Source organism: Dothidotthia symphoricarpi (assembly GCF_010015815.1).
Source record: "Dothidotthia symphoricarpi CBS 119687 unplaced genomic scaffold P153scaffold_17, whole genome shotgun sequence".
Lineage (NCBI taxonomy): Eukaryota > Fungi > Ascomycota > Dothideomycetes > Pleosporales > Dothidotthiaceae > Dothidotthia > Dothidotthia symphoricarpi.
The window spans coordinates 959,199-981,416 of NW_022985024.1; the positions used below are offsets into that span (position 1 = coordinate 959,199).

Genomic DNA, 22,218 nt, shown 5'->3' on the forward strand with positions numbered 1-22,218 from the left:
ACAAATGATCATCAAGAGTACGTGCCAGATGAATGCTCCTACCCACAGCTCTTGCTAACACGAAATCTAACTGCCAGAATTTGCAAACTTTGGCCGTTCACATGATCGAACTGTCCGGAGATCTCCACAGTATGTGTTGGCCCATATCTTAATTCACACGTGCCTGCTAGCTTGATAGCCCGATCGGCTTTCCAATACAGGCTGTAGGATTCCAGTTCAAGGGTGAAAGCGGATGCATAAGTGTAAGCGTCAACAAACGTTGACGTTGGAGCTGCGCACGGTCCCGCGGCCCGATCCCGCATCCGACTTCCGCCCCGAATTCCGCACAAATCAACACCGCGTCTCCAGTCACAGGTTCTCGAGTCCCACGCCAACGACGGTGCCTGCGATGCCACGCCCCTGTCAACGCCGTCGCGCCGTCGCCGCGCACCGAAACCCCAATCCCAAACCGAAAGCAAAAGCAAAATCCGCCGCGCCGCCACCCATTCGTCACAAAGCCCGCCAAAAAGCCATCCACAACGCGCGCCGCGCGCAGAACAAACGTGAGCAGGAGGATTTTGTGGCCGCGTCGAATCGCGGAAACAACTTTGGAGTGCTGCCTGGGCGTGGGCATGCGCGAGGGAGCCAGTATGATCCCATTGCGCTAGACGACGTGGTCGAGGATGGGGAGGTGAGCGATGATGACGATACGGACGAGATGGACGAGGATGACGATGACGACGGGGATATGATGATCAATGTGCAGGAGTACCGGGGAAAAGTGGGGACGAGAGAGGTCATGTTCACGGAGGGAGAGGCCGTGGGTATCTATAGGGAGTTGTGGCTGGCGGGGTTTCCGCTGTTGGGCAGGGGAGTGGGAAGGTTTGGAGGTAAAGGTGAGAGGGTTGTCCCTAAAGACAAGATGGCGACGCAAGTTCAGATCGAGACAGTGCAAGTCACGAACGCCGTGGGTTTGGAACCGTATTCACGTCTTGCCTTTAGCAGATCGGATACGACCATTCAACCAGAGACTGCCAACCCTAAGATTGCCCTGTCGAAGACTTCATCAAATACTTCACAAGCACCTGTACCACCACCCCGTCGAAAGCCCGCCAACACGGCACCAAAGAGTGTAAGAAACCCCGCACAAGTACCCTACCATCCCGCGCATGACTACAAATTCGATTTTGGTACGCATCGAGGCAAGACTTTCCTCGAAGCGCCCGAGAACTACTTGCGCACAATAGGCGGCCAAGCCATGGTCTTCGACGGCCGTCACAAAGGGCTCAAGGAAGCATTCGACTACTACAGACCCGGCCGCCGAAGTACCATAGTTGACGATCCACCGCAATTCGAAGAGTACAAACAACCGCCACCACAGTTTCTGGCACCACGCGCAGCAACAGATGATCGTTGGGAAGACTATCAATTACCCAAGGGCCGTTGGCTTGGCAAGAGACTTGACCAAGTCCCCGAGGATTATCTCAGGACTTTAGAGGGCATGCTATATCGTAAGCAGCTCGGCTGGGAGGGCCTGAGAGCCGCGCTAGTGGATTTCAATCAGAGAACGGGGAGAGAGGGTAAGCTGCAAGGTTGACCACTGCTTAAGCAAAACAATAAGCCAGGCTCGACGTCTTCGATACATTCTGCAAATGCGGAATAGCATTTGCGAAGTACCTTGAGGAAGTCCAGTTCCTCTGTTCCATGGACAGTGGGTGACGTCGAGCGCGCCTTCCATCCCTCGCGCGCTTAGCGTCCGTGCGCCGTTCCTCAAGGGCAGCATCGAGTCACTCACCTCACTTCACCTCTTCGCCTATTCCAATCGCACATCGACCCCACAACACCGGGACATAATGCAGACTCGCTCAGGCAAGCAGCTGCAGGACCCCATTCAGGTGCCCAAACGCAAGCGAAAGTCGATCGCCGAGCCCAAACAGCTACACACTGATCACCAATCTCAGTTGCAGTTGCCCTTGCCTAAGCGCCCAAAGGGTACCGAGCCGGCTTCGGTTCCAACCACGACACTGCCAGCTCGACCTGCTTCTCAGTCTGTTACACATGTCACTGCCAATGCCGATCACAGCACTGCAAACAGTGACAGATATCAGAAGCGATGGGACCCCAATGTCGAATATGACGAGAAGATCAGCTCGCGACACCCATTCCAGCCTTATCAGGTCGGAGGGGCAAGCAAAATCAGAGAAGTAGTTCTAAAGCCTAGCGCGGAATTGATTGTACATGAGGGGGAACAACAAGAGCATCAAGCACAAAATGAGCCACGGCTTTTGTTCGTTCAAAAGAGGACGTCTGGATCGACAATTGCTTCTATACACCCAAAATTGCCCAAGTCCTCCGAAGAACAGTTCGTCCTTCCCCAGAACCATGACGTACCTCGCACGATTGAGACTCGCCATGACAATGCAGCAAATCGAGGAGTTGAGATGAAGGGTACGATGTCAAACATGAAGAATGCACAGCCAATCAAACAAAAGGTGCATCACAAAGAATTTCAAGAGAGAGCACTGGCCATGGTGAAGAAGGCCAAGGAGGTTTCAGCGACGGCACGTGGGGCCATTATGTTCACCGTCCCCGAAGCCTTCCAGTTCCTAGCCGAATTCGACGAAAACGCTGTCCGCAATTCTTCAATGGCTGCTGAGATCGACACCGGCGAATATCTGCCATATCCGGTGCAACGACCGTATCACTTGGGGGCCATGGGTCGATACAGCGGGAAAACCTCTTCGCGAGACATGGGCGGAGTTTATTATCAGAGCATGCGTTGAGCTACATCATAGCGCCTAGCATAGAAGGATTTCGAGAAGGTATTCCATAGGATGAGTTACGTCTCAGTCTCCAATCGCTATGTCTGTTTCTATGTATATGCTATTCATGTGGGGGCCATAAAAAGGCACATTTGTAATAAGCACCAAGGTTTCCTGTAATAATAATAGTCCATAATCTCACCCCTGCTCACGGTTTCTCCTCTGTAACTCTGTTTCTTGACTTCCCTCTCTACTTCTGGTAGCATTTCATGCGTTGATCCTGTTAGATCAGCCGGCTGGGAGAAGGCTGATGGGAGGGGATGTGACGGATTGAAAACGAGCAACCTGTGTTTACATAGGCAATCAGCCATGGCTTGTCTTCTTGGCCCATACCCGCCAAAGCTACAATGAAAAGACTTCAACGTCCTGTAGGCCTCCACTATGTGGATTGTTACACTGGGGAGCATTCTAGCACAACACATTCGTGGTTGAGATTCACAGGATGTGGTGTGTTCGCAAATAGCGATGGATGGGTGTGCTGTGAAGTAATAATCGCTACTCTACTTACAACTTCTGGGTCTGTGAAGGATTAGTTTGGCGTGCAAAGTACGCGCAAGACTTACCTGTCATTTCTATAAAGACTTCACTACGGTCAATAAGCCCCCGGTTGCAGGGGGATGGCTATGCCTCGGTACGGACGCTGTTTCCGTTCTTGATTAGGGAAATAGAAAGGAGGACAGCAAAGGTGTTAAACAGGGGGATAGAATAGGTAGGGTAGGGTAGGTAGGGTAGGTAGGGTAGGCACAGTGCCCCTGTATGTCCTATCACATCTATCGCCCACAATAGATTTTATCTATCAAGAATTATTTGTTGGGGTAGAATCTGAGGTTTGGTAGGTATTTCTATAGTTTTAGAATTTTTTGTTAAGGTTTGGTAGGATGGCTTTTGGTGAGAGGGGCATAATCTTTTGCTCTCACAAGACTAAATGAATAAGGGTGAATTCATTGGTTGATAGATGTGGTTGGAGATAAAGTCACTTGCTAAGATTATCTACCCCCCTGTACGGGGGAGTGAATTGCTAGTAGCGGGGATAGCCCGCCCGGTACTGGGGGCCCCCCGCCTGGTAGCGGGCGGGCATTGACCGTAGTGTTGCGCAAGAAGTGCGATCAAATTCCTCGCTTGATCATGTGCTGAAGTGTTTCATACATGATATCCTATCCGGCTTTTCTCATATTGGCGTTGACCGGGTACTTGGACAGTATATTGCAGAGAAATTCAGCGCGGTGGTGGATTCCGGTCATATTCAGTACACAAATCATACGACCTGGATACCTTAGCTCAACACGACCAAACACGTGGACACGGCAGACAAGCTTTATTTCTTATGCTAATTAGATCTTTTATAAACTTCTCTCCTCGCCATCAATATGCATGTCTTTTGATACAAGTTTTTTTTACCCACGTGATTAGCTTCACACAACTTTCGGTAGTATTGGTAATATTACGGAACCAAATTCTAGCGGATGTGGACTACTCTCATTCTTTTGCTTCCGGCAGACCATGATGATAGACAGTGTGCTTGGATGAAAGCTGACGCCAGGGAGGCTTCAATCTATGGGCGCAAGGACATGACAGCACGAAAAGGTGTTCACTGCAAAATGTGGTATTTGCGACTACATTAAACCGGGGGTTTCAGAAGATGGGAGAGTACTTTGCATGTAGTGACACTCGTCGTGTAATTACTCAGATTCTTTAGGCACACTGCGCAAGTCGCTATTGGATTCAAGGCTAGGTTCCTCTTCTGTGAATCACATCGAGTACGTCGTTAACTAGCTATATACATCAATCGTTTAAAAGGATCATTTACAGCAATAAAGCGAGCGCAGTATCAACGACCAAAGCCATCCAAGTAACAATCCCACTATCACCGCTCAGACTTAGTTTGCCGCAGTCCACAGCGCCGGTCCCGGGATCGGGTAAGTAGTCTGACCACTGTAGAGGTTGTACAAGATACCGGCGTCGGTCCTCTTGTAGAGGCTGGTACCGGCGATACCAGCAGACGGAGCGACGGTGCCACTGCCGGACACCTTCAAGTTGATGCATTGAGGGTACATCTGAGCACCGTTATCGCTCTGGGCACCGTGGAGGGCGATGATCTCATGGCGAATGACGTAGTTGCCCGCTTTGAGGTTTTTTGGGATGACGGTCGAAGCAGTGAAGCTGTTCTTCATCATTGCGTCTGAAGCCCTGCTAGAAGTTAGCTTTGTTACGACTGATGTACGTGTCATGCATACCAAGTCCCTGAGGTAAGACCGGCTTGCGAGATCTTGGACCAGCGGAGAGAGGCGGCTGTCAGGGTCGTGCAGTCACCGTTGCATGGTGCAATGTAGTTGATGAGAGGACCCTTGTGGCTATCGGCCCAGTCGTTCCACACGAACTGAAGTGTGTCTCCGGCTTTGACACTGGCATAGAGCCTGCCTGCGGTTGCGCTCTTGTGGCAATTGATGTCTGCGGTGCCGAACGCAGCGGGCTCTACAAAACCAAGATCTTGGTTCAAAGCATCCCAACCTGCGGTCTGGGGCCTGCTATTGGCGGGAGAGTAGAACCAGACGGGATCCGCGCCGGGAGTCGACACGCCGTTGACGACAACATTCTTCACGTAGCCGTGGGCAGACACGGTGTCCAGGAGGACTGTGAGAGCGCCGAGAAGAAGGGCGGAGCTGTACATTCTGGTGATGAGAAAGCAGTTGAAGGAGCTGGTCAAAGAAGCGAAGGTGAAGAAACTGATGCTGATAAAATGTGCCAAATGTATCTCGCCTTTATATAGACTTGTAAGACTGCCAAAGTCCTTGCTCTGCTTTTTCTCAACAGCTTCTCTCAACAGAATACGGACCGCTTGCCCGAGGCAATCTACGTGGGATATTATCAAGGGCTCCAAAATCCGCGTTGATCACTAGGTACTGTTTCGACAGTTTGTGGCGGCATTCAATATGATTGGCAGCATAGTCGGCTCCGACTCAGTACAAAACAAAGCACGTGTGTCGCGGTCAGCTCAGTGACTTCCAGCGAAAAGAATCCAATTAACCTGATATTGTGTTGGCGCCAGACGTCTTGGCGAGGTGCACTGATGTACGCAAACAGCTCGTGATAGATTCTCGATGCATCGATTTAATATATTCTGCCCGGAGTTTCGACATCTAATACCGTTAGCGACTTATCCAGGCTCCACGTGATGTCGCGGAATAATATGACATGATATATGCAGTATAACCCTCGAATTGAATAATTGTGGTGTGCACGACCAGTATGTTTTTGAGCACCTCGAGGACGATGCGTTTGATCAGAAAAGAGTTTTCTGGGTTGTCTTTCCGACCCGTAAGATGCTGCCTTGAGGGCGGAGGATCGCATTGGTCTTTATAGAGGCACTCATAAGCAAGATTGAGGTGTTTTGAGGTCAATACGATACTTCTACCTCATCGTAGGTGTTGGGGACACCCGGCTCCCGGCATCTCTACCTCAAACACGACCTCGAATCTCATCGTGATAATCCCGCCTATTGGAGCGTTCCTGGTTGATGAAACACTGGTATGCTAGCGAGACTGCGCTCGCTCGCTGCACTCCGCCCAAGCGATGGGCACATCAAGTACTTGGCAACAGAGATAGATGTGTTGGCAATGACTAATAAGAGACGCATAGCTGCTATAATGAAGTCCGAGTTACTGCAGAATATTTGTTGTTGTTTGAGGTTGAGAGACAAGACGTGGTGCTTGGTGGGGCCGCCCCCACAAATTGCCGGATCTAACGTTAGGCGAGCGGCTAGGTTTAGAAGCCTCGCCTCTGTCACTCGACCACTTTTAACGACATCGAGCTCCTTCTCTGTTGAGACTCCCCCTCTGCATACTCTCAACAAAACCCCAATCTGTTCAGGTGGAAATCTGCCGGACACATGTGGTGCCAACCAGAACCTAGCTGAGAGTTTCCACCACGGCTAATGAGGTTAGCAACGATAAAGGCTGACGGTTTGGGACGAATGGATATGTGACCGCTGCCAAATCTGGCACAGATCAGTATGAGATCGACATAGGACCCATTCAGTTCGAGTAATCACAACCTCAACTGCCTCTTTTGAGGTAAGTGCAGTCCACGTGCACAAATGCCCCGAGTTTGATCAGTCTCTTCTGGAAGCTCGCAACATCAGTAGGCAAGGTGTACAACCTCGACTATATTTCATCCTAGATCTGTATGAACCCGCTTCTTCGGAAAGCTCAATTACGAATGTGAACTCTTGCGTCGAGCTGAAAGCCGGAAGTAAGGCCAGTATCTGAACAAGCGACATCTCCACAACACTACTGCAACGTTACATTTGCACGATTGACAAGGGGTATTTCGTTGTGAGAAAGGGCTGCCACAGATTTTGCACTACCCAGATTTCTGTAAAACTGCGTTGTTCGAACTATTCTAGATCGTATCCCCCCACCACACTATTGCCAGCTTCCAGCTCGCCGTGAGAGTGTAGAATCATGTCGTTGGGCTTTCTGCGGCTTTAATAATGGGTAATTGACAAATGCAACTACTTCTCCGAACATCATGCCCATCTACGTCTCAGGTGTTATCTCTTTTACGGATGACAACGGATCTTGACCAATTAGGGTCATATTTGACCCGGCAAGAGATTGTCGAGAATCAATCACGCACCACCAACATGCAACCCATACACGAACTCGAAGCTTAGTCGCTTACTCGTGTACCGCAGCGACGACAATTTCGTTTGTTCTTTAGACATACTATTCAGCTTGAGCCTCGATTTTCTCTTGCAAACTTATCAGAGAGGCACGACGCTTGAATCGCATCACTGAGTTACCGAATCACGCCTTCGGCGATGGATAGCTGGATGACTTGCTGTCCGCTGAGATGGCCATTTGCTCAGTCATTCTCGGTTTCCTGCCCGCAGCTATGCAATTCATCGAGCCCAGATTTGGCGATACGTCGATACTCGCCACACAGTGCCCTAGTAGTGTCGATTGCGTCGCCCATCGTGACGTTTGCGCATAAAAGAATTGGTTTCGAGCCAACACCACCGTTGGCATGAAGCCGTTGTAACCAAGAGCGCTACAAAGTTACGATCTCGCTTGTAGAATACACATTGATCTTTGTTGCCGTAGGCATCGCCACATCCCAAGGTTAAATTTTGAGCTTTTACTGCATTACCTTGGTCAGCATAATAACGGGCACCTTTTGCAAGACACAACAAGCGTTTTCTCTGACGCTCTGGATTATGCTCGGTGTCTTCACACAAGCGTTGAGAGTTGCAACCTTGCGTCTGTGCAACGAACGGGCATCGTCCCATCGAACTGCTGAGATAGTGGAGAGCAGCCGAGGATAAAAAAGTCCTTGCCAGTCTGAGATGTTTTGCAATTAGGGAAACGAATCCCTGCGCCTTCATCAGCGCAAGGCACCTTCCACCAACTAACTTCCATTTCAAGCCAAGCTGCCGCCTCTCTTCATGAACTGGATGATAAAATTCGCTGCATGGGCGCATCTCATATTTAGCACTGTCATTATGTCCAGTGTAATCCTCCTGTCGGTCTTCGACGCAATCGAGGTAGTTAGTTAACTCCTCGGAGGAACAATGTTCTGTCGAATCGTCGTGGCGTTCGAAATGTACAAATTGCGAGAGCTCGCGCCCATGAACGAACGATAGAGGGTCGGGGCCTTGTTCACTAGACCACTAGTCGATTTTGGTTATCATCTTGACCGGGTGAATATGACAATAACACATGTAGGTCTGAGGATGTGAGAGCTCTATTAATCATGTGCAATCCTGGTCGAAGGCATCGAGATTGCCAGATGATTCAACGAGTTAGCTGCTATAGTCACGCATAGACGATATGGGAGATCGTTCAATAACCTATAATCTAAGAGTCTAATTCCATGCACAATGGGCTCGTCGATTCACTTCGATGCTCCAGTAGCTACGATTAACGATACCTGTGTAGTCCGCTAACTCATTTCCTCAACTTCTGAGTCCGTATCCTGTTGTTATGTTAGAAAGGTATGCCGTTTACGTAAGTACATCGCTGGCTTGTAGTGCAGTACAAAAGGTTGATCCTTGGTCCAGGCGCTCTGTTAATCTTGACTTATGCTGTACTTTCAAGATGCATTGGCTTCTTTCTCTACCACTTCTCCTTTATGTCCGCGGAGGCTAATGATACTATAGTATGGGAAGAGTTACCCAGTCTACTAATCGATTAGAGAAACTACTCATGAGGAGAGTACGTCAAAGCATGGTTCTGTACGGAAGGTTCTCGTATACACTCCTAGCGACTAGTGAAAATGTTACAAAGTTCTTCAATTCGACGACCATCTCTTCCCATCCGTCCAAGGAGGCCCCCTTACTTCACCCGCGCCAGCCCACTAGCCTGAAAACAATTCTAACAAGCCAACCTTCCCTTGTTGCCGTAGGCTGTAAAATGCTCGCCCAGCTATCTTCTGCAGCCGTCCAACCCCAAGTCCCACTGAGTCCTGCTGGCGTATCTGCATGCAATATACCATACCATTACCACTATTTCCAACCCCAGAGAACGTGCTGTAAGAGTTGTACACGATGTAGCAATAAGAGCGATGATATAACTGCATAGACTCAATCTCGTTGTGTACAGCAGGATTCACAATTCGTTGAGAGAGGTATCCCCGCGCTACATTGGAAAGAGAGAGCAGGCAAGGCGTTCACTTCTCTGTGAAAAGTGTGGAGATGCGATGTAGGGTGGAGCTTATCCCTTCAAGTCTGCGATTGGGGAAACTGGGAATTATCCGCTGTACATAAGACCCCGAGGAATTTGGTTGTGCATATTCCACGTATTGTGCTGGCCTGTACGATGTGAGGAAGTGTCGAGAACGAGCGTCTTGGTAAGACCTCTCCTGTCTGACGCGGTGAACGTTAAGGTGATCTACGTTAAGAATTTCCTGCAGTTTCCCACATACGTGAAACATGCGGTAGTAATACACAATGCGTCGTAGTAAGTGATTTCTTGTGGAGCCCATCCGCTCGATATGGGTTTCCGTTAGTCGACTAAAAGTCACAATGACGTCAGTCCGTCAGTCCATCATACACTGCAGAAAATATAATCACACGACTCCCTTTGCCCACGACATAGCACTCTCTAAGCTAATTCAATCAAAAACCACGATGGAATCACTACCCACGCACAACAAAACATGCGGCGAGCCCGAAAGCGTGAAGAACAAAGTGCTGGAAACCGGCGCTTCAGCCGTACAGGTGAGTTACCAAAACACCCCTCAAGCAACGTCCAGGTTTATTGATATATATGTATAAGAACTTCGCGCCCGTGCAGCGAATCTGCGCACACCTCAACGCCTTCCACGCCTACGCGCACGACCCGACGCGCCCCGCAGTCGAGACGAACCACTACTGCGCGCACCTGAACGACGACGTGCGGCAATGTATTCTGTACGACTCGCCGACGCCGCCGGCGCGGATAATTGGGATCGGTAAGCCATCCCCCGTCAGTGGCCAGAATGTATTGTATTGACTTCCGGCAAGAGTACATGATAACGCCCAAACTGTACGACACGCTCGACGCCGAAGAACAGGCGCTGTGGCACTCGCACGTCTTCGAAGTTAAGTCCGGCATGCTGATCATGCCCAAACCCGCGCTTGTCCCTGAGGCGGCGTGGGAGGTGGCCGAGAACAAGGAGATGGAGGAGGTTGTGCATTTGTACGGGAAGATTTACCATTTGTGGCAGACGGATCGTGGGGATAAGTTGCCGTTGGGGCCGCCGCAGTTGATGACGAGTTATACGGAGGCGGGGCAGATGCCGGATTTTGAGAAGAGGTTGGATGAGAGGGATGCGAGGTTTGGGAGCGATTTTAGGCGGAAGAGGGAGGTTAGGGAGGGGATTGAGGAGCCGAGGGTTCATCCGAATGCTGATGCGACGTGGGCGAAGGGCGGGGCTGGGCATGCGTGAGCGGTTGTGGGGATTCGAGGAACGCGGCGGTGACTGCGGGGAGTTTGCTGAGCCGTGGGTGGGAGGATGGCGTAGCATCATGCAAGTCTGACGACGTCGTGGCAATCAACATGCCAACACCTCACGAGCGCTGTGTATCCATCTCCTGCACAACAGCCGGCTTCCCCGTCTTCTCCCGCCCCATAAGCTTCCCCAAAACATCCCTCTCTTTCCCCCCCTCGCCAATATCCATCTCATCGTCATTATCCCCATCCCTATCATCCTTAACCTCCAACACCCCAAGCCCAAGATCCATCTCAATATAATCCTTATCCTCATCCACCTCCGCAGCGCCCTGCCCCCCCTCCACCCCATCCATAGCATCAATGCTCTTCAGCGTACCGGCCTTCTTCTGCGCCGCCAACTCGTCATTCGCAGCCTTCAACTGCGGCAAGAACTCCTTGAGGAAAACACGTATATCAGGCCCCATCTCATTCTTATTCAGCTTCATGACAGGCTTCTTCCCCCGGTTTGCCCGCACATTCACCACGCCATCCTGGTCCACTGCGTCCTCGAGCTCCTCGTCCGAGTCGTCGTCGGAACTCTCGTCGCTGGGCTCCTCGCTGGAGGAAGATAGCTCGCTGCTGTCGTCGTCCGAGTCGCTGGGCGGCGGGGCTGCTTTTTTCGCAGTGGGGGTTGCGGGCTTGTTTGTGGAGGAGCGTGTGGTTGGTTTGCGGCCTGGACTACTGGACATGTGGGGCGAGGCGTTGCGAGACATTGCGGGCGTGGGGTGGTGGGAAGTGTGTGCTTCAGCTGTGTTTTGCGGGGGACGAAAATGTTTGACAACAAAGTGGATGAGCATCTAGCGTGGTTGTCGTGTAGCGAAAAAAAAATGTCTGGCGCGTAATCACGCCGCGACGCCACGTCATGTTTGTGTTTTTGTTTGGTTCAGCGACTTGCTGCAACGGCAAATTACCTACTACTAACTCATACCTTATCTTTTCCAGAAGGAGGCTGCAAACAAAGTTCAACGGCTTACAGTACCGCACGGTAATTCCACGCTCGGCCCGCAGCCGTCATCACGGCCGCCAAGACGCGCTTCCGGGCCGTGATTGGCCCTCTCGTTGTCATCAGCAGGGGTAGTGAAACAGCGTCTTGAAACGGATTGGACTGGCTGCTGACTTGTCGTCGTGTGCTTAAGAGCTGGCGTGTGGGCCGTCTGAAAGCTGACTTCACTTCGTTCCTTGCTGCCGGCCTTCTTTTCTCCATCTGCTTGAGTCGTTGTGTGGTTGTTGCTACCCGTGTTCGATTCGTGTGTTTGGATTGCCCCTCGTTTCGGACTTTGACTTAGTGGGGGTTTTCTGAAAGATCGCTGGGCTTGATTGAAGACGGCGTTGTTTAGAATTTGTACGTATAAGCTTCCGCACATCACTCTGCTCGTTTCGTTTCATTTTCCTGTTCTCTGTCTGTTTCTCTATTCCGGCTCTTATTCGATCCGCCGAGACATCTCCGTCAATGCCCTCCTTTTCCACCACAGTCAAAACATCAGCCCCAATCAGATGATGTCTGATCTCCCAATCCTACATACAACGTCTGATATCTCGACCGTATCTTCACTCTATCCCCACGATTTTCACCTCGTTCTCATCATCTTGCGTCATTTCCTCCGTCGCCCCTCCCTTCACCAAGTCACCACCAGTATGCACCTTCACCAATGTCGGGCACTACCCGCGAACGAGCCTTCTATGCTATGGAAGTTCGGACTTCTCGCTTTTATACTCGGCCTGGCAGCCTTTCTTCCACCCATTCCGCATCTTTTTTCTTGCCACACTGGCCTATCCATCATTTCAATAGTTTAACCCCCATTTTATCTCCACCATGGTCGAAGCTTCTCGTCTCGTCGGCCTGCTCGAAGCAATTGCCGCCCAGATGGCTAATGATGATAAGCTCGTCGACTACAGTGACTCACTTCCCACGCCAACCTCCGAAGTCGCAGAGGTCACAGCATTCCCTTACTCTCTTCCGAGTTCCCTCCTCGAAGCTCTCTCCTACGCTGATAAGAACGGCGTACCCGTGCCCCCGCTAAACCAACCACTGAGCGCCGAGTTCAAGCCCGGTCTCCGACGACTTCTCAATCTCGTCCACACGCACATCATCCGCGACACTCCCTTCAGTAATCCGCCCCCCATTATCGAACCCACGACTTCAGACCTAACCAACGCCCTCGACCTCGCGATCCCCAGAATGGCAGGCCGCTTCCCCGTCCTCAACACGTCCGACCTCCCCGATGCTTCGCCACAAGAACAAGCCGCAACCGCATCTCCCGCCCGCGGCCATGCGATGCTAAACTCCATCTTCAAGTCGGTCCGCGTCCCCGAGTTCCGCCACAAATGGATGTTCTGGGCGGAAAAGGGGCAGCAAAGCGCGCCTAAAGACAACCCTGTGAAGGCAGAAGGCTATGCTATGCGCCCCAAGCCACTGGGCGAGCAGATCATCAGCGTGAAGGAATTCTACCAGCACTTCAATAATATCCCTGTGGAGAGCTTGAAGCTGCGCGATTCGATTCATCTATTCCACGTCGGTGTGAAGCCGGTGTGGGAGGACCCGCGGAACGTGAAGGGCGGCGCTTGGTACTTTAAGATCGGGAAGGATGTGGCCGAGCAGTTTTGGCACGAGATGTGTTTGCTTGCTGTGGGGGATGTGTTGCAGGGTGCTGTGGAGACGAAACGGATTGGTGAGCTCATTTCTGTGCCTTGTCGATTTTGGCGAGTATACATGGACTAATAAGGAAACCAGCTTTCAACGACGATATCTGTGGCATCACGTACTCGGTAAGATGGAATGCTGTGCAGGTTGCTGTGTGGACTAGGGATGCGGAGAATGAGGCGGGCAAGGCGAAGCTGCTTGCTGTTATTTTGGACAAGTTGTCGCCTGAGCTGCAGCCGAAGAAGGAGGGTAGCTATTGGTATAAGGCGCACAAGGAGCATGCGGGGTTTGTTGAGCCGGGTCAAGCGGCGCAGGGGCAGGCAGCGCAGTAGGGTGGGTTGAAGTGGGCAGGAATATGGAGAGGGTGTTGGAAAGGCCTCCAGGCTTATACATTAGAGGGGTTGGCGTTCTTGTTTCTACAACCAGCTTCATCATGAGGCAGCGCTCTGCTGAATGACGATATGTTGAGATTGAAAAATCACAGCGTCTGATATCTCATAAAGCTCCCGACTACACACACCCGATATATCATCTCCTCGAAAGATGCAGCCGTTGACGACGTGAACATGACAAGAAGGCAGGGTGGACGAATAACAGCGCAGCATCACCGCAGGTCCGTGCACCAACTTTACAGATCCATGACAGCACCTCACAATTCCGTTTTCGCTCCCCCAACGCCCCCAGCACGCCCCCGCCTCACCCACCAACCCGCACAACCACCATGGCCGCGATCCCCAGCTCCCTCTTCCGCTGGCTGGTGCCCGCGGGCATTGCCGCCAGCTTCCTGCAGTCGTCGCTGTACGACGTCAAGGGCGGGACGCGCGCCGTCATCTTCGACCGAGTGTCTGGCGTGAAAGAGGACGTCGTCAACGAGGGCACACATTTCCTGGTCCCCTGGCTGCAGCGCGCTATCGTGTATGATGTGCGCACACGGCCGCGCAACATCTCCACCACCACGGGCAGCAAGGATCTGCAGATGGTGACGCTGACGCTGCGCGTGCTGCATCGCCCGGAGGTCAAGCAGCTGCCGAAGATCTACCAGGTACGCACTCCTGCATGCATTCACGCTTGTAGAGTATAGACTAATTGATGTACGTAGAACCTCGGCCTCGACTACGACGAGCGAGTCCTCCCCTCCATCGGCAACGAAGTCCTCAAAGCCATCGTCGCTCAGTTCGACGCCGCGGAGCTCATCACACAGCGCGAGGCAGTCTCGAACCGCATCCGCGCCGACCTGCTCAAGCGCGCCAACGAGTTCAACATCGCGCTAGAAGACGTGTCCATCACGCACATGACCTTCGGCAAGGAGTTCACCAAGGCCGTCGAGGAGAAGCAGATTGCACAGCAGGAAGCCGAGCGCGCGCGCTTCATCGTGGAGAAGGCTGAGCAGGAGCGCCAGGCCAATGTTATCCGTGCGGAGGGTGAAGCAGAGGCCGCCGACACGATTAGCAAGGCTGTGGCTAAGAGTGGAGACGGTCTCGTCCTTATCAGACGCATCGAGACGCAGAAGGACATCGCGCAGATGCTGAGCCGGAACCCCAATGTTTCGTATCTGCCTGGAGGTGGCGCGGGTGGCGAGGGCGGCAAGTCGGGCGGCAGCTTCTTGCTTGGACTGAGGAATTAGGACGTTGACATTGTTCGACATTCATGATGGAATAGGACGGACGGGATGGGAACGGGATATGAAATGAAGGAAATGGAAAAACACCACAGCCAGCGCGAAAATAACGGCGTATGAGGTCGCGATCTCTCTCTGTATTATAACTACTTTTGCCGCTCGTCATGATGGTCTTACTACTACCCTTTTTGTACATGTAGGAATTAAGTTCTCCTCTTTGTTGTTCGTTGCCTTACTGACCATCTCACGTCTCCTTACTTGCTACTTCATTCCGTCACGTGCTATTCTCACACTACGGTGTTGCTCAACTTCCCCGTTCATACCTTCGTCTCAAGGGAGGGTTGTTCTTGTGCTTATGGGGAGAAGTACACGAGATTTCCATGTTGGCGTTGATATTGATGGTCTGGTCAACAATCGGCTGGACAAGAGCCATCATCCTGTACGCGTATATCGTGTAGAGTATCATTTTATTCCCAATAATCCTTCCTTCATCATGCATACACATCTAGAGTTGGGTTGTCTGGTTCCGAGGTAAACGGCATGCGAGTCATGAAACACGTGCCCGTCCTACAATGGGCGAGGATCGTGGTGTTTCGTCCACGGCTGTATAGTTTGGCGGTGAAACACAGACCTTGCGTTGATCGTTCGGTGGGGTTGCAAACATTGATGTGTGTGTTTCGATTATGCGCGTTACTGAGACAAGGTGGTGTGCTTTGTCTTTGGACAGCTACCGTTGGGGATTATGCAATGCGTGTTTTGCTGCTGAACTTTGTTTCTTGTACACAGGTGGAAACGCATACTGATAGGTGGGTAGACTTGGATTTGGAAAGAGTAGCAAAGATGTCGCGTGTCTTGTTGAAAATGCGACTACCGTATGGTTCTATGGAACGGGATTTCAATTAAACGTACAGCAATTGTTTTCGGGGGCGATATCGAAGCATCAGTGGAGATGTGATGAAGATCATCTCTGGACGTCCGGTCAAGGCGAAAATGTAGCTGAATTTCGAAGCGATTGGTATTGATACAAACTATTGTGGGCAAGATTATCTTGAACTGTCAATCACTTTATCTTTGACCCCACGCCAGACTGATGTCTTCGTTGAGAATGATTACTACGCGAGCTCTTTTACCTCGTCCATGCGCGGTTGCCTTTTGTCTCAGCCGCAAATCACCTGAAGTAGAAAATTCTGCCTAACATCAGCCTTGCAATTTTTGTAGTCGTATGTTAGAACAAGAGCATGGTTTGATATTGTCAGAAATCGAGACGTTGATGTACGATAAGTGTTCCAGGTCGTTTCGAGACCGGTGAAACACCTTAGAATTGAAGCTGTAAATTCCATCGTGCAAGCGGTACATCGTGCTCCGAAGTGCCTGAGACGGTTTCCATGAGAATGCAGGAACAGATCGCCGAGTACAGGGGAGCAAAGCCACCCAAGAAGGCAGCAACATCATACCAGGCGGTGAGCGGCTCCGACACGGCACGTGCTCAGTTGTTTGTGCCTGAGGAAATCCTCGATAAGGAAATGATTGGCTGCGCCTCTCGAATCTTGGTGATTGACCGGGTTTGGTGTTGTGTTATGACGATGATAGGACGAGGGGTAAGGTGTTGAGGATCGCAGCCTGCCGAGAAGGTGGCTGTGTCGGAAATTCAACCAATCAACACAATGTGGCGTGAAATAGTGGCTCCAATGTGCTCATCTCGTGAAACCATCTGGAGAGAAGGCTGACCGTCAGGCAGTTCCTGGCCTTGCGGCCGCCAACATGGCATTGTGTATATACGTCCTAGGGTCGGGTGAAGGGGGCGTATCTCACCATACCTGTCCTCTACATCGTTGATGCCTGGGTTTGCGCAGCCATGGCGATCCAGCAATTCGAGGCCACGAATGTTTCCCTCACTTTCAAAGTGATTCAATTTGTTAAGCAGCTGCGTCGACGCGTCAAACTACGCATACATTGTGGCTCGGTCTGCTCATCTCAGCTTGGCACCAAGTCTACCGGCCTGAGAGCGCTCACCAAGATCACCACTGGGATATGCCAATTGAGCATTCTCGATGCGAAGCAGTCGCGACGTGTCAACAATCGCGTATCTAAGCGGCGCAAGAATAGCTCGGAACTCTTGAGGCCGCAGCTAAGGTTGTCGGTCAATATTGCTAGCTCAAACGCATCTGGCGGGGAGGTGCAACAGTAGGTACAGAGAGCCTCAACTTCGGTTACATGTGCTAAGCTTTCGGCATAGTGTCCTTAGCGCTGTCGACGACAAGCTCAGCCCTGCGGGGAGTCCGTTGTCTGCAATTGCGGGCAATGACGGCCTCTTTCTCAAACAAAGCAGTTTGTCGATCTTCGAAGGTCGCCCATTGAACGAGGCAGTTCAGCTCTTGGCCGCGATCGACTATGCTATCAGATTACTCTCTGAATGCCGATCGCAGTATGGCGATGCATGGCTGGTAGCTCAGGGTCACCACCTCGGGCTGAGCATAGACGAGTGCTTCATTGCCAACTATGAGCATCTTTTGTTGCGACTCGAAGCCGAGTTGATCGACGTCATAGCCCGCAAGGCACTTGTGGAATTGCTACGCGGTGGGCGCAACGAGAAGCAGCGCAAGCTCCTGAGCTGGTTCACCGAGTTTGCCGAAAAGCCTCGTCCGCTCAGTACATCCTTTCCGTGGACTATCAAGTCATCGCTGGCTGTTCTATGGGGCGTCTGCTGGATGTTTTACGGGTACTCGAGCGACGAGGACACCAGAGGCGGCAATGATAGTGTACCGCTGGACAGACTACTCCAACAGATTGACTTCGACTTGAACTTGCCTGCACCTGCACCATCTGACTGTAAGTTATGCTTGCTGCTGTCTTGTATTGGTTGTTGAAGTACAGACTTGGAGTTGTCGATTGGCACGTTCAACGATGTTTCACTTGCTGACTAGGCACCTAGACCGCGAGTTTGGCCTAGGACTCATTGAGACACACTCGGACTCACCTGTGGATCGTGAGTTCCAGGCTCGGACGGAAGCCTGGCAACCCGACTACAACCCTTTACCTCAGTTCATAGGTTCGTTTAGCCTTGCGTTTGACTCACAACGCGCTTGACAAGTATTAGTTTCAGCCTGCTAACGATGGTACAGATCAGTCACTGCCCTTGCAACCTATATATTCTGATCTCGGTCCCTTCTTGCCACTCTGCGAGCCACTCGCGTTAGCTCCAGTTAATTCGGGCCTAAGCCTAGATCAGTCTTGGCAACCGCATTTGCCCCAACGGACGAATCCGCATCATCACCTGACGAATACTACTCCAAGCATTACAGTCACCGAATTTACGGGAGACGGTAGCTTTGCTGCGCCACACACCGGCTTCGCGTCTTTCGGTGATAGTATATATCAAGTTGGCCATCTGAATTTCATGTCGCCACCGAACGACAACATCACCTTTACCTTCCCACATCCTCAACACACGATGGTAAACACATTAGGACCGGATATTAATGCGATGCAAGCACCCCAACCCATCCACACGCATGAGCGGAAATTATCTTTAAACTCCAACCCTGATATCCCAACTCCAGACAGTTTGGACAACCGAACGCCACTTCCATCTCCACGCCTTGAGCGAGACCCGATGGATGTGGATCTTCAGAACATTGCACGGGATGATTCCGAGGAGAGTTCTTTACCAGATTGCGACGACACTGAATCACAGCAAAAGAATCGCTCTTACAAGCGCGCGGAGGAGCCCCCCAAAAACCATGACGGCAAGATGATCTGCATACATCAAGATTGTGCCACTCTCATGTTTGATAGAAAATGCGAATGGAGGTGAGTACATTCTCTCAATTTCATCGTTTAATTACTGACTTGACCGCAGCAAACATATGGATAAACACGATCGGCCCTACAAGTGCAACGTCAAGGGTTGCGAGAAACTGCAAGGCTTCACATACAGTGGCGGTCTTTTGCGCCACGAACGCGAGGTACACAAGATGCACGGTGGGACGAAGAGTTCGCTCTTCTGTCCGTTTACAGATTGCAAACGCAGTTCGGGCGCCGGCTTCACACGGAAGGAGAACCTTGCCGAACACATCCGCCGCGTACACCGTCGGACAAGTACATCAGCAGACTTGCACAGCCTAGTCATTCCTCGCCGCCCATCGCACGAAAGCTCCCCACTGGTCGAGACTCCTCAACGTTCTGAGTCACAGTACACTCCCATGGTCCAATACCGCGACGAGGACGAGCTTTCCCACAAGCGCAAACGTGGCTCCATCTCTGGCTACTCAGATCGCGGTGACGATGATATGCGTGCGGAGATTAAGCGCTTACGATATAAGATCGAAGAGAAGGATGCACGCTTAGGGGAGCTCGAGCGAGCACTTATGGCGCTTCAGCGGAGATGACTATGGGAAATGGGGTTCGCGCGTGTCAACTAGTAGTGAGTCGCATACGATAATGATTTACCATTAGAGCGAGGAACATATTTTGCATGATGGGTCAAGATTGGTTTAACAATTTCGCGCACTGCACGGTGTACAGTGCGGTCAAGATGTTTTTTCCTTTTGTTCACTTTTTTCGATACCACTCTCGTATCTGGCAAATAGGCGCTCGCTTTGAGCACACAGCTGGAACGCAGACATAATTTCTTATACTTCATGTTGGCATGTCCGGAACATGCATATCACGACAGATAGATAGACGGACAGAAAGCTCTTCGCTCACTCAGACCGATGCAAGGGCGATGACAGAGATGGATACTAGACTTGTTGTATGATAATGTATACGAGAACACTCGAACAAATTCAAAACTTCGCAGTAAATTTCGTTCCCATGCTTGCGCCTTGATCTGACGTTCAATTTGGGTTTGGCCCCCAACTCTGCCTGACGCCTTACGCCAAGCGCCCTTTTGATGCCTGACACTGCCTGAGAAGCTAAGTAACTATGACTACTTTAGGCATATGGATGCGAGATGTTAAGGGCTGAGCATCACAAGATACATAATGACGCCATCAAGGATAGACATTGATCCGTGCATATGCAGGCAGACGTCGCACATGCGGATTGTGACAAGCACTGGTGGCTTTGGGGGTAGAATGACATTGGATTGATGAATTTGTCCCTGCATGCGACAGATGCCTGAACATAATCACCAATCAGATCCCAACCACACCCCTCAAGACGGCTGAAAAATCTGTGTTTCTCTGAGGTATTTTCAACGACTGGGACAGAAGAGCGGGTGGGAGTCATACATTCTCAGATGAAGGGCGCTGAGATGTGATGTCTGAGCCGCTGATTGGCCAGAAAGAGAGCATGTGACAGCGTGTCAGCGCGTTTTGTGGGACGTGCTACGTGGCGTTCGTAGCCTGCGATCGCTCTGCCGCGTTAGAATCAGGCAGACGTCGGATGGTACGATGGAAGCGAGATGGCGGTTCGAGAAGATGCACGACATCTGCTTACAAATGCGATGCAGGGGCGACGTGCATTTAGGCGTCGTTGCCTGGTGGCAGGTATGCGAACACTCGTTCGATCTGGTGCTGACAAAGACGCTGGCATCATTCACGGCTGTCGTGAGGGGGATGTTGAGGTTGGCAGCCTGCGAAGGAAATAAGGTTGCAGCGATCGATGGTTTGCGTACTGACTCGGTGGAGTGTAGGCTGGACGCCTAAATCCCTAATTCAACGTCCACCTTTCTGAGCGCGCAACTCCTCCCCATACGGCTTTCCACGGCTATCTACTGTTCTTGCGCCATGGTAACGTCCTATGACGGACCCTGCTACTGCAGCGGACCGGCCGGCCACATCGGATCAGGCGTCACATTTCCAACACTCAATACCAGACTAGTCGCCAACGAGCCCCTGAAAATACAATGGGAGTCCAACAACGCGACATACTTCTCCCTGAGCCTATACACATACACGGGTCACTGCGTTCTCGAGCCTCCCGGCCCCGGAGGGTACAACGCATCATCTATCGGTTGCGACTTCTCAGACGTGCTCCAGCGGCCACTACAACGCGTACCGGATACCGGCGAAGCGGAATGGGTACCCGATGCAGAGCTGGAGAGTAGGAGCGATTACCTTCTACAGGGAGAACTGACGAATGTGGATGAGCAGATGTTCACGGTGTTTACATCGAGTTTGTTTACGATTGTCAAGAAGGAGGGAGACAAGCCGTTGACGTTTGCGACGTGGTCGGATATTCAGAGAAATTTGACCAAGAGTGGGACTACGAGCACGCAACTGACGCCATCGCCAACGGCTACCGGGATGGCAAGCGCGGTGCGTACGGGCGATGCTGCAGCGGGGAATGGTGGGAGGGGAGGGTGGAAAATTAATGTGTTGTTGGCTGGTATCTTCGCCCTTGGATTTTGATCTACATTCAGTTACGAAAAAGCGAAATAACCGACGCGCTCGTTTGTATGGCCTTGCTGGAGGTGTAACGACTGAAAGTAGGGGGTATATCACCAAAAGAAGACGCTGAAGGAAGGAAACGCGATTCCCTCAATCGTCCGATCGTCCCATCTAGGAGTTCGAGCGCCCATTCGATCGGAGTCGACCAAGAAACAACAAGTCAGAAAACCAATCTTAAAAATGGGAAGAATAGGCGAAGGGAGTAGAGGTGATAAAACAGCATGTACTTTAAATATCAAGATTGGTTTAGAACAAAGTATAAAGCTGAAGGCGATTGTGGGTGGCCTGGGTAATTCGTAATGGCAGTTGAGCTTTCAAGAGTTGGTGGAGCTGGCATGGTAACTAAATTTTGCAATTGAGGGGTGTAAATTGTAGCCACCCGCCATCCCAGGTAGTGTGTTTTCGGATAGGCTTTGTATTTGAGCTTGATACGCAGTAGGTCTCTCTGCTCAATACCATTGCGTTGTTCGGTGGGCTGCTCAACATACAGTCTCAACTATTCTGGAACATGTATCGTCACCAATCTCGAGTAAAGAGGCACACGTTAGGCCATCCGATGCGTTCGGCGAAAGTGTTTGATCGGTAATGTCATTTTATCTCTTCAATTGGTTTGTCGGGTTCCTGGATTTCCACTGCAATACGTATTCCACCTACTGTGGGACAGTTTGAAAGCCTCTGCATTTACTTTCAGCCTCGTACAAAATTGATCCATCGAAGGATTATGAGCCTGCGCATCCAGATTGTGGCATTTATAATCTGGGCTGTAGTCGATTCGGGATGCGTTACGTAGGTT

At 51.2% G+C, this 22,218-nt stretch overlaps 8 protein-coding genes across 8 annotated transcripts; 6 read left to right on the forward strand and 2 right to left on the reverse strand.

Annotated features, from left to right (window-relative positions):
* Positions 1–316: 316 nt before the first annotated feature.
* Positions 317–1,704, forward strand: P153DRAFT_81789 (uncharacterized protein). Its single transcript, XM_033673424.1, has 2 exons — positions 317–875; positions 930–1,704. Exons 1-2 carry the CDS (start codon positions 389–391, stop codon positions 1,574–1,576), a joined length of 1,134 nt encoding a protein of 377 aa, XP_033521045.1. The 5' UTR covers positions 317–388; the 3' UTR covers positions 1,577–1,704.
* A 2,974-nt stretch (positions 1,705–4,678) lies between these two features.
* On the reverse strand, positions 4,679–5,469 carry P153DRAFT_388686 (lytic polysaccharide monooxygenase; the record flags this gene model as incomplete). Its single annotated transcript, XM_033670773.1, has 2 exons — positions 4,679–4,988; positions 5,036–5,469. The coding sequence occupies 2 exons, from the start codon at positions 5,467–5,469 to the stop codon at positions 4,679–4,681; spliced, it is 744 nt and encodes a 247-aa protein (XP_033521046.1).
* A 4,458-nt stretch (positions 5,470–9,927) lies between these two features.
* On the forward strand, positions 9,928–10,727 carry P153DRAFT_297285 (DUF1264-domain-containing protein; the record flags this gene model as incomplete). The annotated part of the gene is made up of 3 exons (XM_033664149.1): positions 9,928–10,017; positions 10,076–10,250; positions 10,303–10,727. The coding sequence occupies 3 exons, from the start codon at positions 9,928–9,930 to the stop codon at positions 10,725–10,727; spliced, it is 690 nt and encodes a 229-aa protein (XP_033521047.1).
* Positions 10,728–10,848: 121 nt separating this feature from the next.
* P153DRAFT_297935 (uncharacterized protein) lies at positions 10,849–11,460 on the reverse strand (the record flags this gene model as incomplete). The annotated part of the gene is made up of 1 exon (XM_033664192.1): positions 10,849–11,460. One exon carries the CDS (start codon positions 11,458–11,460, stop codon positions 10,849–10,851), a length of 612 nt encoding a protein of 203 aa, XP_033521048.1.
* A 900-nt stretch (positions 11,461–12,360) lies between these two features.
* Positions 12,361–13,939, forward strand: P153DRAFT_81907 (translation initiation factor eIF4e). Its single transcript, XM_033673426.1, has 2 exons — positions 12,361–13,440; positions 13,503–13,939. The coding sequence occupies exons 1-2, from the start codon at positions 12,585–12,587 to the stop codon at positions 13,742–13,744; spliced, it is 1,098 nt and encodes a 365-aa protein (XP_033521049.1). The 5' UTR covers positions 12,361–12,584; the 3' UTR covers positions 13,745–13,939.
* Positions 13,940–14,133: 194 nt separating this feature from the next.
* Positions 14,134–15,036, forward strand: P153DRAFT_297609 (protein elicitor peat 2; the record flags this gene model as incomplete). The annotated part of the gene is made up of 2 exons (XM_033664167.1): positions 14,134–14,454; positions 14,512–15,036. The coding sequence occupies 2 exons, from the start codon at positions 14,134–14,136 to the stop codon at positions 15,034–15,036; spliced, it is 846 nt and encodes a 281-aa protein (XP_033521050.1).
* A 1,846-nt stretch (positions 15,037–16,882) lies between these two features.
* P153DRAFT_369330 (uncharacterized protein) lies at positions 16,883–19,839 on the forward strand (the record flags this gene model as incomplete). Its single annotated transcript, XM_033668737.1, has 5 exons — positions 16,883–17,214; positions 17,267–17,859; positions 17,963–18,079; positions 18,153–18,840; positions 18,890–19,839. 5 exons carry the CDS (start codon positions 16,886–16,888, stop codon positions 19,416–19,418), a joined length of 2,256 nt encoding a protein of 751 aa, XP_033521051.1. The 3' UTR covers positions 19,419–19,839.
* A 1,355-nt stretch (positions 19,840–21,194) lies between these two features.
* On the forward strand, positions 21,195–21,876 carry P153DRAFT_82117 (uncharacterized protein). The gene is made up of 2 exons (XM_033673428.1): positions 21,195–21,477; positions 21,567–21,876. Exons 1-2 carry the CDS (start codon positions 21,307–21,309, stop codon positions 21,723–21,725), a joined length of 330 nt encoding a protein of 109 aa, XP_033521052.1. The 5' UTR covers positions 21,195–21,306; the 3' UTR covers positions 21,726–21,876.
* The last annotated feature ends 342 nt before the right edge of the window (positions 21,877–22,218 follow it).